Source organism: Caretta caretta, chromosome 9 (genome assembly GCF_965140235.1).
Source record: "Caretta caretta isolate rCarCar2 chromosome 9, rCarCar1.hap1, whole genome shotgun sequence".
In the NCBI taxonomy this organism is placed as follows: Eukaryota; Metazoa; Chordata; order Testudines; family Cheloniidae; genus Caretta; species Caretta caretta.
The window spans coordinates 1,602,937-1,617,968 of record NC_134214.1 but is presented as its reverse complement, the minus strand read 5'-3'; the positions used below and the strand labels follow the sequence as shown (position 1 = coordinate 1,617,968).

Here is a 15,032-nt window from a genome sequence, read left to right as displayed (position 1 = left end):
CGGTCTTCTCTTTTCCAGACTAAACAAACCCAATTTTTTCAATCTTCCCTCATAGGTCATGTTTTCTAGACCTTTAATCATTTTTGTCGCTCTTCACTGGACTCTCTCCAATTTGTCCACATCCTTTCTGAAATGTGGTCCCCACAACTGGACACAGTACTCCAGCTGAGGCCTAATCAGCACAGAGTAGAGCGGAAGAATTACTTCTCGTGACTTGCTTACAACACTCCTGCTAATACATCCCAGAACGATGTTCTCTTTTTTTGCAACAGCGTTGCACTGTTGACTCACATTTAGCTTGTGGTCCACTCTGACCCCCCAGATCCTTTTCCACAGTACTCCTTCCTAGGCAGTCCTTTCCCAAATTGTATGTGTGCAACTGATTGTTCCTGCCTAAGTGGAGTACTTTGCATTTGTCCCTATTGAATTTCATCCTATTTACTTCAGACCATTTCTCCAGTTTATCCAGATCATTTTGAATTTTAATCCTATCCTCCAAAACACTTGCAACCCCTCCCAGCTTGGTATCGTCCACTAACTTTATAAGTATACTCTCTATGCCATTATCTAAATCATTGCTGAAGATATTGAACAGAACCGGACCCAGAACTGATCCCTGCGGGACCTCACTCGTTATGCCCTTCCAGCATGACTGTGAACCACTGATAACTACTCTCTGGGAACAGTTTTCCAACCACCTTATAGTGAACCACTGATAACTACTCTCTGGGAACAGTCTTCCAACCACCTTATAGTAGCTCCATCTAGGCTGCATTTCCTTAGTTTGTTTATGAGAAGGTCATGAGAGATAGTATCAAAAGCTTTACTAAAGTCAAGATATACCACATCTACCACGTCCCCCCATCCACAAGGCTTGTCAAAAACAGCTATCAGGTTGGTTTGACATGATTTGTTTGTTGACAAATCCATGCTGACTGTTACTTATCACCTTATTATCTTCTAGAGGTTTGCAAATTGATTAAGTATTTGCCCCATTATCTTTCTGGGTACAGAAGTTTAACTGAGTGGCCTGTAATTCCCCGGGTTGTCCTTATTTCCCTTTTTATAGATGGGCACTATATTTGCCCTTTTCCAGTCTTCTGGAATCTCTCCCGTCTTCCACGACTTCTCGAAGATAATCGCTACTGGCTCAGATATCTCCTCAGTCAGCTCCTTGAATACTCTTGGATGCATTTCATCAGGCCCTGGTGACTTGAAGACATCTAATTTGTCCAAGTAATTTTTAACTTGTTCTTTCTCTATTTTAGCCTCTTCTGATCCTACCTCATTTTCACTGGCATTCACTACGTTAGACTTCCAATCACTAACAACCTTCTTGGTGAAAACCAAAACAAAGAAGTCATTAAGCACCTCTGTCATTTCCACATTTTCTGTTATTATTTCCCTGCCCCCCTCACTGACTAACAGGTAGGCCGGTTACTTAATGAGGGATCATCAGGTAATCCATCCCGTAACCCATTCCCGGCTTCTGGCAAACAGAGGCTAGGGACACCATCCCTGCCCATCCTGGCTAATAGCCATTGATGGACCTATCCTCCATGAACTTATCTAGTTCTTTTTTGAACCCTGTTATAGCCTTGGCTTTCACAACATCCTCTGGCAAGGAGTTCCACAGGTTGACTGTGCATTCTGTGAAGAAATACTTCCTTTTGTTTGGTTTAAACCTGCTGCCTGTTAATTTAATTTGGTGACCTCTAGTTCTTCTGTTATGAGAACCATGCCAGCAGAACCTGCAATAGTTGGAGATGTGACTGCCAAAGGAGTTTACAGCTCTGGCTCTGATTTACTGAAAGGTACTAAAAAATATCTCCCTGTGGGGTTTCTATTTTTATCCTTAGGCCAGAAGTAGGATATTGCAATGTTCGCTATATGCATGGAGAGGTAGATAAAAGAAAATGGGTGAGAGACACGAGGGGCTAGTCTAGATCTGCTCCAGCATAAATACTGAGCTGATCATCTGGAAGAAGACACTCAAGTAGATTATTTTCTCAACTTTTAACTTCCACTTACCCCTTTTATTGAGCAATGTTGCTAAGAGATCACAAGGACCCAATTGCTTTAATCATATAGAACTACGCAATGACCTGTATTGATTTTTAACTATTCATTAAGGACCAGTTTTAGATTTATCTTTTCAACTAGGGCAACTCACCTTGATTCGCTCTGCTGACAGAAACTCTGACAATGCTGTGAGCTGCCACCATGTCATGTAACATAATATATTGCTGGAAGGGGGGAAAAGAACAAGTCACTAATTAGAAGCATTAACAGTCTTCTAGATCCATAGAGAGACAAGGTGGGGGAGGTCATATCTTTTATTGGACCAACTTCTGTTGGGGAGAGACAAACTTTCAAGCTTACACAGAGCTCTTTAAGGTTAGCAGAAGGAGCTAACACGTAATTCAAGGGACTGTTCAAGGTGAAGTGGCTCTTTCCCCCTATGACTGGGGAAGTGTTAAAGGAAGTGGGAGGGTGGCAGCTGGGGGGGGGAGGTTGTTAGTAGGTTATAGATTGTTGTAATAAACCATAAATCCAGTGTCTCTGTTCAGTCCATGATTTGTAGTATCTAGCAGGATTATGAATTCAAGCTCCCAGACTCGTATTTCAAAGGTACTGTGCAAGTTTCCTTTGAGGACTAGGACTGATAGATCACATATAGATTGATCACTTTGTGAAGTGACACAGGTGATAGGGTATTTTTGTCTTTCATCATTTTCCTGTGAGAATTTATTAGAGAGCTCAGTGATTGTCTGGGTTCACCCACATAGTTGTTGTTTGAGCATTTAGTGCACTGGATAACATATACCACATGTTGTCATGAGCATGTGTAAGCCACATGGATCTCGAAAGATGTCTTGTGGGGGGTGTTGAGCATTGAGGCAGTGGACATATGACCACAGATTTTGCATCGGTTCTGGCAGGGTCTGGTGCCGCTTTGAGTTGGTGTTTCCTGGTCTGTGAGGAGCTTGCTTTGATGATGAGCTTGGAGAGGCTGGGGGGTCGGTTGAAGGCCAGAAGTAGAGGTTCCTGAAAGAAATCTTTCCTGATCAGGTCCCCATCGAGCATGGGTTGTAGTTGTTTGATGATACCCTATATGGGTTCCAGCATGTTGTGGTAGGAGTGTGCAGAAGGAGAGGGTTTTATTTCTGTACTGAAGCAGGTTCTCTTGGGGTATTTTGGTGGCCTATTCCATGATGTGATCTATTTCTCTTGTGGAGTGTTCTTGTTTGGTGAAGGTGGCTTTGAGTGTGTTAAGGTGTATATCCTGGACTTTCTCCTCAGAGCAAATTCTGTGGTATCTGAGCACGCTGTAGATAACAGATTCCTTGGTGTGTTTGAGGTGGTTATGGGATCTGTAAAGGAGGTGTGGTGATCCATGGGTTTCTTACATATCGTTGTCTGTCAGGTTCCATTGTTGTAGCTTGCTGATGTGTTCAGGAAGCTGATGCTCATGTGGAAGTGCTCCAGAGAGAGTTTGAGCAACCAGCACCCATCGCTGAAGTTGTGGTGGAAATCTATGAGGGAGTTTAAGCTGTCTGCCGAGAGGAGGAAAATGTAATCCATGTTCCTCAGGTTCGTCATTGGTTTTGTGGTCCATTTGTCCAGAAATTCCTCTTCGGGTGGCCCATGAAGAGGTTGGCATGTTGGGAGCCATCCTAGTACCCATGGGTTGGACACAGTGACTGTTGTTGAATGGAAAATTGTTGTGGGTGAGGATGAAATGAATGAGTTTGGCTTTGTGTTTGGGGTGGATAACTGAGGGTTGTCCATTGTCTTGTAAATATTTGAGGCAGGCAGTCATGCCGTCATTGTGAGGGATATCGATGTGTAGGGAAGTGACATCCATGGTGGTGAGGATGGTGTTCTGAAGGAAGTTGTTAATGTTGCAGTGTTTGTGAAGGAAGTCGGTTGTACCCTGGAGGAAGCTGGCCCTTTGTGTGATGAGTGGTCTGAGGATGGTTTCTATGAGTCCTGACATTCCTTCAGTAAGAGTGCTGTGGCCAGATATGATGGGTCTGCCGGGGTTTCTTTGATTGTGTGTCTTTGGAAAGATGTAGAAGGTCCCTGGGGTGGGTTCTTGGGGAATGAGTTTGTAGAGTTTCTCTTGGGGTTGTGTGGGGAAAGATTTGATGATATCTTTAAATTCCTGGGTAAACTGTGGTGTGGGTTCTTCTCCGAGTTCTTTAGAGTAGGTGTGACGGAGAGCTGTCAGTTGACACTGCATGTTCTAGGTTCATACTCTATCATGCCACAGAATAAGCTTCTTTAAATGACCTTGAACTGCATAGTACTATGGGACCCATTCATATAGAATATTTTAGGAAATGGATTTGGACCAAAAAACCTGGAATGTGTCAAACTTTAAGGAGCAGTGCAAGGCCCATATTTTTACCCAGGCTTCTTGAGAGGGAGTGCAAATTCATTGAACAAATGCTAATTAAAGCTGATCAGAAATTTTCTGATGAAACTTTGCTTCATCAGAAAACGCCGATTTGCTGAACCCAATATATTTGGATTCAATGACATTTCAGCAAATCCAAGGCAGTGTTTCCACAGCAGGGTGCTGGTGACCCCAGTGCTGCCAGGTTCACAGCTCCAGGGCAGACCCACCAGGGAACTGCCCTAGAGCCGCAGACTTCGGCATTTCTAGGGTCTGTGGCTCAGGGCACACCTGCCATGCCAGGGCTTCAAGGCTCCCCACTCCCTGACAATCCTGGAAGCCCCAGATTCCCAACTCTGGACTCCAGGGTATTGCTACACTGCAATAAAACACCACGGCCGGGTTGGGCTCGCAGGACCCGAACGTCTACGGAGCCCAAATGTCTACACTGCAGTTTTACCATTCTGCAGCCTGAGCCCCATGAGCCCAATCAGCTGGGGGTGTTTTATTGCAGTGTAGCCATAGGCCTGGAGTCCTGGTGTCCCTAGCTGGGCATGGCAGGGCTGCTCCAGAGCTGCAGGAGCCCTCTGCTGCTGAGTGAAACTGACACTGTCAGTTTCATAGCTCTTAACTCAGCAGCTTCAGGTCCTGGGGAGTAAAAATCAAAATTAATTTTGGGGCATTTCTTGTTTCAGTCAGAAATCTAAAAATTTCAATTTTGGATTGACCCGAACTGATTTTTTTATCATCATATTTTTCGATTCAGCTCCCAAACTGAAAAATGAATTATTCTCTCTGCTCTAATTCTAATGCAAACTTCATCCTCACTAATTTCTATACATTTTAAAAATGCAGAGCTTGATTGTGAACTTTAATTGCTGCTCTTTTAAAAAAAGAGCCAAAAGTCTTCTCTGACCTCGAACTATTGAACATTGCTTTTAAATGGTTCCAAGGTAGTTCTGTCTTCAGTCAAGACTTCCTGACTCTGAATTCAGAGTCTCACAAACTAAATGATAATCTCATTAATTTCAACTTCAGTAAACTGCAACCCCAATCTCTGCACTGAAAGTGGATCACCAGATTTGCAGTTCACTGTGTGACAGTGCTGAGGCTCAACCCCCTTCATTCTCTCTTCTGAGGAATCGTCCACACAAGGTGGAGCAACCAGTATCAACAAGTAATCTGTAAGTGTTGTAATGAACCATAAGACTGAACTAGGAGTTGTAGTGTCATTCCTCCCTTTGGCCAACAGGAGGTAAACATTCAACACGACCCAACCCCAAGGCCACATGTTTTTCAGTTTGACCTCTGTATATCTGTTTATGGGGGTCAAACTGAGAAACCAAATCCAAGCACCCAGGAACTCTAGGTCTGACTGCATCCAACTTTCATAACTTGGACCATTCTCTTACCCTCACTAATCCACATAAGTTAGGTAAATTTTTGCAGATGTAAACAGTATCTCCACAGCATAGAGCATGTGAAGGACTTTAGGTAAAGGATTCTTATACACTTTAAACATAGCTAAATGGTCTTATCTCCCTTTCTGGAAAAAAAAAAAAAAAAAGCCGGAGGGGCGGGGGGGGAGGTTGTTTTGTTGTTTTAAATATTAAGTTCTTTGGAGTCAATTTCATCTCAAAATTTCACACACAATGAAGTTAAAAACTTTAAAGTAGGGTTTTCAGGGAATGATTTTGAAATGTGTACTCTAGTAAAAATCATATTTGTGATGACAACTATGTTAATTTGAACTTACCTTTCTAATGGTGTACAGTGAGCTAACAATGGATATCATAGACATAATCACAATCGCTAATGCATAGTAGTAATATTCATCAGTGACCCACAATATCACACTGAACAGTTGGAAAATGTAAAACGGATTTAGAACCTGAGAGAGAGAAAAAAAACATACTAAGGTTACATCAAATGTAACCCTTCTCCTATATTAGTCCAAAATAAATTCAACTTATTCTCAGTGGGAGAAACTTAGGCTTTTCAGTTCCTTCTGTCTTACAAAACGTTTTCAAAGTTTTGCCTATGTGCGTCCTGTTTTCCACTAACAGTTCACTTCATGTGCCAGAGTAAATTACAAAATCACAGAGTGATTTCCTTAAAAAGGGCCAAATTCTAAAGGCAAACGGTTCTCAATGAAGTCAATGGGAGTAGCCTGTGCAAGTAAGAGCAGAAGTTGGCCAAAACATTTTCTCCAACTTTTGCTATCTCTACTTCCAATGATACTGAACACTTAACAGCAGCCTCAAGAAAAAAAGATAATTTTAACTTGACTAACAAGGGAACTGGTATCCAGACAACTGCACAGCTGAAGGTCTGGCAAGTTTATTTTCCTAAGGAGCCCAAACTTCAGGAGTAACTGCTAGCTCAGTGAGTTTAAAAACCACATTATCCATAAAACAAAACAACTCTAGTCATTTGTTTGTACCTCCATGAGAAGATACAAAAAAAAATGGAAGATAAACATGCAGTTTAGACTCACTTATCTGGTGAATACTCTTATCGAGTCTTTACCACGTTTACAGTTTGTGACAAGTATATTTAGTGCTCATGAGTAGAGAGACCTGGCAAGGGCCAGACGCAGCATGGGTTTTGCTCTGTAACTCTCTCTATAGAGCCCTGACATGATCTGAGTCTAAATAACAAGAGCATTACAGAACTGGCCTCTGGGCCCCACAAAGCCTGCAGCTGTTGGCGCTCCCTGATCTGGAAGTCTAAGAAATATTAAGGTCAATCTCACTAGTGAAGAAAAGGGCTAAAATTTACTTTATACAAAATAATCCCCATTTGAAACCTCTCACACATTCAGTGACACTCCAAATATTTATTAATTCTATATAGTACTTTTTTTTAAAATCAAAAAAAGTTCTTACCTCCTTAATCAGAAGCTTAAAAATGGAAGGCACTTTCACGGCAATTTCATTTACTCCATAGAATACTTTTCTGTATGGAGGGAGAGCCAAAAAGTTAGTTGCTCTCTGGTTGTAGATAATTTATACCACATTACTGCTATTTTAACCTCAATTATTTTACAGCACTTTATCTTCCCATTCATTTGAGAGTGTTAGATTGTCTTTCACACAGTCAATATAGCCTTTTAAATGCTAGGTGAGGATGAATAATAGACAAATGTATCAGCAGTGAGTAGAAAAAAAATTATGTCTGGAGGAGACACTGCAGGCCTTGAACTTTCAGGTATTTATGATCTAGATATACGTTGACCCACAACTGAATTTTCTGGTGATGCCAAAAAAATCTGAGAGCTACCAAGCATACAACAGAAAAAACCCTAAACACAAAATGACCTGAAGAGATGAAGATAATGATCTACATATAATAATATGTGATGCTACATGAAAACATAGAACTGTAGAGAAGAAAAAACACATACAAAACCAAAGAACGGTGACCTGAAAATAGTAAGAGAAAGATTTAGAGATAACAGTGGATAGCAAGCTACATGTAAGTGTGATGTCATTGCCAACACCACATGCACAAGAGATGACCCTGAGCAGATAAAAACAACTACAGGACTCTGAGAATGAGGATGAAAGGGTCTGGACCTCAGGTGATGTTCTCATTCACCCTGCCAGTTGAAGGCATAAGCCCAGGCAGGGACAGACATCCTGGAGATGAATGCATGGCTACACAGGTTACGTTGACAGGAGGGCTTTACTTTCCTCAACCATGGGATGCTTTTCCATGAAGGAGGACTGCTTTGTCCACTTGACAAAAAAATGAAAGAGCCTTTTGGGACATCAACTAGCCAATCTAGCGATGAGGACTTTAAACTCGGTGCAGAGGGGCCAGCTGACAAAAGCCCATAGGTAAGTATTAAAATAGGTGACCCTGAAGAGGGTTGGAAGCAGGGGAGGAGGAGGAGAAATGGAAATTTACAATAGGGTCATAGGAGTAACAAGAGGGAAATCTCTGCAGGAAACTGCTCACCATCTTAGAAGTCTATACACCAATGCAAGGAATATGGAGAACAAACACGAAGAACTGGAAGTCTCAGTACACAAGCTAAATTATGACTTAACTGGCATCTCAGAGACTTGGTGGAATAAATCTCATAACTGGCATATTGCTTGTTCAGGAAGGACAGGCAAGGACAAAAGGGAGGAGGTGTTGCCTTACACAGCAGGAATATATACACCTGTTCAGCGGTCCCGAAAGAACTGAGGGGCAGATTAACTGAAAGTCTCTGGGTGAAGATAAAAGGGAGAAAAACAGGTGCGACATCATGATAGGGACCTACTATGGATCAAGCCAGGATATGGCGGATTAGGCATTTCTAGAATAAGAGAAATATTCAAAACACAAGACCTGGTAATAATGGCACTTTTACTACCCAGATATCTATTGGAAAAGTAATATGGCAAAACACATGTCCAGTAAGTTCTTGGAATGTGCTGGGGACTTCTTTCGGACGATGGAGGAAGTGGCCGGGGGACAGCCATTGTAGACTTGATGCTGACCAACAGGGAGGAACTGGTTGCGAATCTGAAGGTGGAAGGGAACCTGGCTGAAACAAAGTGACACTTTGGATGGGCTAGCACCAGCAGGAGAGTGAATTTGTGTGGGGGGGTGGAGGGTGAGAAAACCTGGATTTGTGCTGGAAATGGCCCACCTGTTGATCACTTTAGATAAGCTATTACCAGCAGGACAGTGGGGTGGGAGGAGGTATTGTTTCATATTCTCTGTGTGTATATAAAGTCTGCTGCAGTTTCCATGGTATACATCTGATGAAGTGAGCTGTAGCTCACGAAAGCTCATGCTCAAATAAATTGGTTAGTCTCTAAGGTGCCACAAGTTCTCCTTTTCTTTATAGGAAGGACAGTAAGAGGCCAATATGGCTCCATGAGGAGCTCTTTAATGACCTGAAAATCAAAAGGAATCACACAAAAAGTGGAAACATGGACAAATTTCTATGGATGAGTACAAAAGAATAGTGTAAACACACAGGAAGAAAATCAGAAAGGCTAAGGCACAAAATGAGTTACCCCAGCAAGGGTCATTAGAGGCAATAAGAAGAGGCTCTACAAATACATTAGGAGTTTACAATAGAAGAGTTTACTCAAGATAGTTAGGTCCAAAGCATGCTGCAGAGTTACAAAGAGATCTCGGTGACTGGGCAACAAAATGGCAGATGAAATTCAGTGTTGATAAATGCAAAGTAATGCACATTGGAAACCATAATCCCAACTATACATATGAAATGATGGGATCTAAACTAGCTGTTACCATTCAAGAAAGAGATCTTGGAGTCACTGTGGAGAGTTCTCTGAAAACATCTGCTCAGTGTGCCTCAGCAGTCAAAAAAGCTACCAGAATGTTAGGAACCATTAGGAAAGGGACAGATAAGACAGAAAATATCATGATGCCACTACATAAATCTGTGGTACACTCACACCATGAACACTGCCCGTAGTTCTGGTCACCCCGTCTCCAAAAAGGATATTAGAATTCTAAAAAGTACAGAAAAGAGCAACAAAAATGACGAGGGGTATGGAACAGCTTCTATATGAGGAGCGATTAAACAGACTGGGACCCTTAAAGCTTGGAAAAGAGACAACTGATGGGAGATATCATATAGCTCTATAAAATCATGACTGGTGTGGAGAAAGTAAATAAGGAAGTGTTATTTACCCCTTCACATAAAACATGAACCAGGGATCATCCAATGAAATTAACAGTCAGCAGGCTTAAAACAAACAAAAGGACGTACTTCTTCACACAACACAGAACTCATTGCCAGGACATGTTGTGAAGACCAAAAGTATAACTGGGTTCAAAAAAGAATTAATTAAGTTCATGGAGAATAGGTCCAGCAGTGGCTATTAGCCAACATGGTCACGAATGCAACCCCATGCTCTGGGTGTCCCTACACCTCTGACTGCTAAAAGTTAGGACTGGACAACAGGGCAACAATCACTCAAAATATCCTGTTCTGCTCCCTCCCTCTAAAGCATATGGCACCAGCCACTGTGGGAAAACAGGATACTGGGCTAGATGGACCATTGCTCTGACCCAGTATGGCCATTCTTATATTCTTATAAGCAAGAGAAAGACAAAGGAAAGCATAGGTCCACTATTTAATGGGGAAAGCAAGCTAATATGACACCAAGAAGTCTGCTTAGAGTTTAATGCCTATTTTTGCTTCAGGTCTTTGCTAAAAAGGTGCATTGTGACTAGATGCTTAACCCAATTAATATTAACTACAAGGGGGAAGGAACACAAGCCAGAATAGGGAAAGAACAGATTAAAGAATATTTAGATAAGTTAGATATATTCAAGTTGGCAGGGCCTGACAAAATTAATCCTCGGATACTTTAAGGAACTAGCTGAGGCGATCATCAACAACTCATGGAGGACAGGTGACATTCCAGAGGACTGGAAATGGGCAAACACCCTACCTATCTTATAAAATACACTTAAAAGTCAGAAGTTGAAACAAAATTCCTATTTATTAATTACTGTTTTTCTGAAGATAAGTGGGATGGGGTGTACCAGGCACTTTGAGGCACCTGCTGGAGGCCCCAAGGTCCCACCACACTCTATCCCAGGAAGGAGCAGCGGAGATGGGTCCTCCAGGCCCACCTAGATGGGCCTTGTGGAAGCAGCCAATCAGAGCCCAGCAGGCTCAGATAAAAGGACCAGTCCCTGGCTGAGACCAGAAGGGTGCTCCTATGTGGTCAAAGGAGCTCAATGGGCTGCATTTGCTAAACCTGGGAGTGAGAGGCTCTGAGAACTCTAGTCCTAAGGTACCAGACAGAAGTAAAGAGGTCAGGTGGGATGAGGCCTAGGGAATGTAGCAGCAATCAAGTAAAGGAAGCACTAAGTGGCTGCTGTGTATAAGGTCCCTGGGTTGAGACCCTGAGTAGTGGGTGGGCCTGGGTTCCCGCTCCGGGCAGTGCTGGAGTGTCCCAAGCCCTGAAAAGGGGACACGGCTAGGTTAAAAGCCCAGGAAAAGGGGCTAGATTTAAAGGGCCCTGAGACAGCACCACAGCCCTCAAATCTTGTTCAGAGTCACTGCTTCCCAGGATAGAGTCCCCCATTCTGTTACCACAGCCTAGATTCTTTGTTCCTAGATATATACACTTTGCTCCATTGTGTTCACCAAACCCAGTTTCCTCCCAACTTTATCACCTTCACCTCGCTAGCTCATAACAGCCCTGTCATATCTCTTACCCAGCTTATTGTATTCGCAATTGATTTCTGAATCTTTTGACAATTTGTGGATTTGAAAAGATGATTAAGCATCACAAGAATTTCCTGCCAGGAATTAAGCAATTAAAGCCTTTATTTTTCAAAGACAATAGGCACTGCTGATTCCACTGTTAATGGTAATACTATTGCTGAAAAAATGATCTGACATGAACACAGTTTAAGAGACTAGAAAAAAAACATTTCTATCTATATTCAATGCTGATATAAGCAACCACAAAGGAGACCACTCAAATTTAATATGATTTCTCAATTCAAGGCTATACATGTAAAGTATTCTTCTGAAGGGAAGTTTAACATCCAAACCACACACACTGATCACACTTAATTTTATTCATTTATGAGAAATACCATAAACACAGCTATCTAATAACAATGTACCTTTCTGACATCTCTTACATTCATATTTTAGTCTGAATATTGTATTACCTGTAGTCATGCACCTCCTTCGTCAACCCTGTACTATGTTCATTATGAATTGAAGAGCAGGAAGTAGACTCATCCAGTCCCCTAAAATAATTGTAGAAATTAAACAAGTTCTCAGAATCAAGCTTCTTAGCTAATATCCTTTTTTAAAATATCCCATTAAGATGCTTAGGAACTGTAAAGACCAGACATTTTTATTAGAAGTTTAAGTTGCATTATACAAGAATAATATTAAAAAACAGTCCCTTATGAATGTCATTCCACTCGTTTTTGCCTACTTATTGCAAGTATCAATAAGATAAATTAAAGACTGAGCAGAAGGCCCCTGAATTCACTGCTTGGTTAGGTCACATCTGCCCTTTGCTTTTACATCACTTATTTTTAAATTTAAAGTTTTATTTTAAACACCCGTGTAACGAGTATTGGACGCTTCCAAAAAAAAACAGGCAAGAATTGAATTAATTTGCATTTAATAAAATGGATATGATATTGATTAGGTTTGACCTATAAATTATTATTCAAATCCCTCTTTAAAATTCTTTTCCACAAGGCCTACAAAAATTGACAGCCACTGGTACAGAGAAACCACAGCCCATTCTGCTGGCTAATATTGTCTCATTGTTTCCTTCTACCCCCACATACAACCTTAACTCAACCCCATTGTGCATATGACTCATTTTTAAATTATATGACATACCAATTTTCCCACAGGGCCTCTGCCTCATTCAGTGCACAGGATGGATTCAATATTTCTTTTTATCTTCATCATTCAGTGTGTGGCCCCATGTATTTACTGCACATCATCCAAACACTACCCTAAATACAGAATTATTAGTTTCCTCATGGGTTTTCTATTGTGCTCATAGTATCATTTTACCTATTTACAAAGATTAATGACCTTATCTTCACAACATTCCTGTGAAGTGAGGTGGTAAGTTTCCTCATGTACAAAATGAGGAATTGGACACAGAGATTAAGGCCAAAATTATCAAAAGTGTCCATTAATTTTGGACAATCAATTTAAGAAGCCTTCGGCCTGATTTTTCAAAATACTTAGCATTTTATAGCACTTTATATGTTGGACAGCAGAGCTCCCATGCACCTCATATATAGTTGTGAACGCTTAGCTCTGCTGCAAATATGACCCCAGGCGTCTTAAGTTGGGTACAAGGAAAATGAGGAACACATGGTGGCCAGCAGAGAAATTCTGGTTGATGTGACTTGCCCAGAATCACATAGGAACTCTGTGGCAGAGGCCAGGATAGAATTAAATTCCCCAAGGGAGGCCTTAACAACAATGCCATCTTTTCTCTTCCTGCAATTCCCTGCCACATTCACTATGCACTTTCCAACTTGTGCAACAAATGAGACAGGGGTCCTACACTGACAACAACCTCGTTCACTACACAACCCTGCTTCACTCCCAGAGCACAGGAGAGAAAGTCTCATGTACAGAGTTTTTGTGCCTAGTGCCACAGCAGTCCTGGCAGATGGGATGAGCAACTGCACAGAAACCCTACTCAGCTCCTGAAGCCCGGGGATGGAGCACCCTAATGTACTCTGTGGGAATGGCATATGCGCAGTCCAGTTCGGCAGGTAGGAGCTGTGCAGGGATGAAGTACGTTCGGCACAGATGGAATCTTCAGAGAATTTAGCAGCCAACCTCTAACGAACTTCTTCTAAACACATGCAAACAGATTTTTCAGAGGCTTTTTCATAGAAACAGCAGAAGACATCCATGACACACAGGTGGCCTGCTCTGCCAATTTCATATGTCTGCTCCAAAGCATGGAAGAGGTAAAGCTTCTTAATCAAACAACTGGCAGTTTTGTTTGTCGGGATTTTTAACAGAGGAGGAAAAAAATTATTTCCCCTAATCTCATTGTCTGAAACAGATGAACCTGTTTTAGTTGAAAGTAAAAACAAACAAAAACTGCCACCCACACCTGAGGCAGACATCTCTCACGGAAAATCCACCCTGAGCAGTTTAAGTCTGGCAAACTGCAAGCAACGGAAAATAGGGTCCTATAATGCAAAGTGCTGGGCAATTACCTGTAGGCATTCCTGCCACATTACCTCTAATTAAGGTAAATTTCGGGATTGAATACAGACTTCCAGTTACAAGATCTTTGCACACAATTGAAATTAGCCAAGATATATATTTTTGTCCCCAAAAAAGACAGTAAGTTTCCTTACAGTTTTATCACTACTTGTACTCTGATGTAGTGGTTTTGCTAACTTTTCATGCTACTTTTTTTTACAGATTTCTTTAGAAAGCAAGAAGTGTTTGTGGGGCAATATGACTGACAGGCTTTCACTTACGTAGCAAAGTTCCTTAATAGTGGGATTTTCGTTATTTTTGCTAACTGTAGCAAGCTGCTGTTGGAAAGTGGAAAAATGGGACCATGTGTTCATTTTGCCTTTCAGCATGAAAGGAAAAGCTTGTCTGCAGGGCCTGACATTGGTAACTTTCTTCTTGAACTCCAATGCCTTCTGCACTGATACTGAATAAGGGAGGCGGTGGAGTGAATAACGCTCAGTAAGAGCGGCTGGGGCTGTAACTCTATCTGGAAGCACTGTTAGGTCAACGATTTTCAGACCAATCTCATACCGCGTTCTATTATTAATGAGAGTTCCAGCTCAGAAGCAGGATTAATGCGGAATGGCTGGGGTACATTTATGGAGAGCTGGATAACTGGCCACTGGGGTGAAATCCCTCCCTACCTCTGCTTTGGACTTGACTGAACAGCAATATAAGGAGGTGGGTATTCTTCCACTGTGAGCTCTATATTGAATAGTTGCAAAAAAAAAAAAAAAAGAAATGTCACTTAATGCTGGGCCTCTGAAACAGCTTGCATCCACAGGCTTGCCTGCCTTTGGGAAATGAGTGAAGCTCCCTCTTACTCTCTTTGACCTCTACATTTTCCCCCTACATCTCTAATTTAGACTGCAGATCACTACA

General features: G+C 41.7%; 1 protein-coding gene across 11 annotated transcripts in view; it reads right to left on the bottom strand.

Annotated features, from left to right (window-relative positions):
- ATP13A3 (ATPase 13A3) overlaps positions 1–15,032 on the bottom strand; it is a 132,281-nt gene that overhangs the window by 46,419 nt on the left and 70,830 nt on the right. For all 11 annotated transcript variants that reach the window (XM_075132019.1, XM_075132021.1, XM_075132020.1 and 8 more), the window contains 4 exons: positions 12,074–12,154; positions 7,291–7,360; positions 6,159–6,293; positions 2,174–2,246 (listed from right to left, as the gene is read on the bottom strand). In XM_075132019.1, coding sequence (XP_074988120.1) covers positions 2,174–2,246; positions 6,159–6,293; positions 7,291–7,360; positions 12,074–12,154 — 359 coding nt within the window. The remainder of the gene's footprint in view (positions 1–2,173; positions 2,247–6,158; positions 6,294–7,290; positions 7,361–12,073; positions 12,155–15,032) is intronic.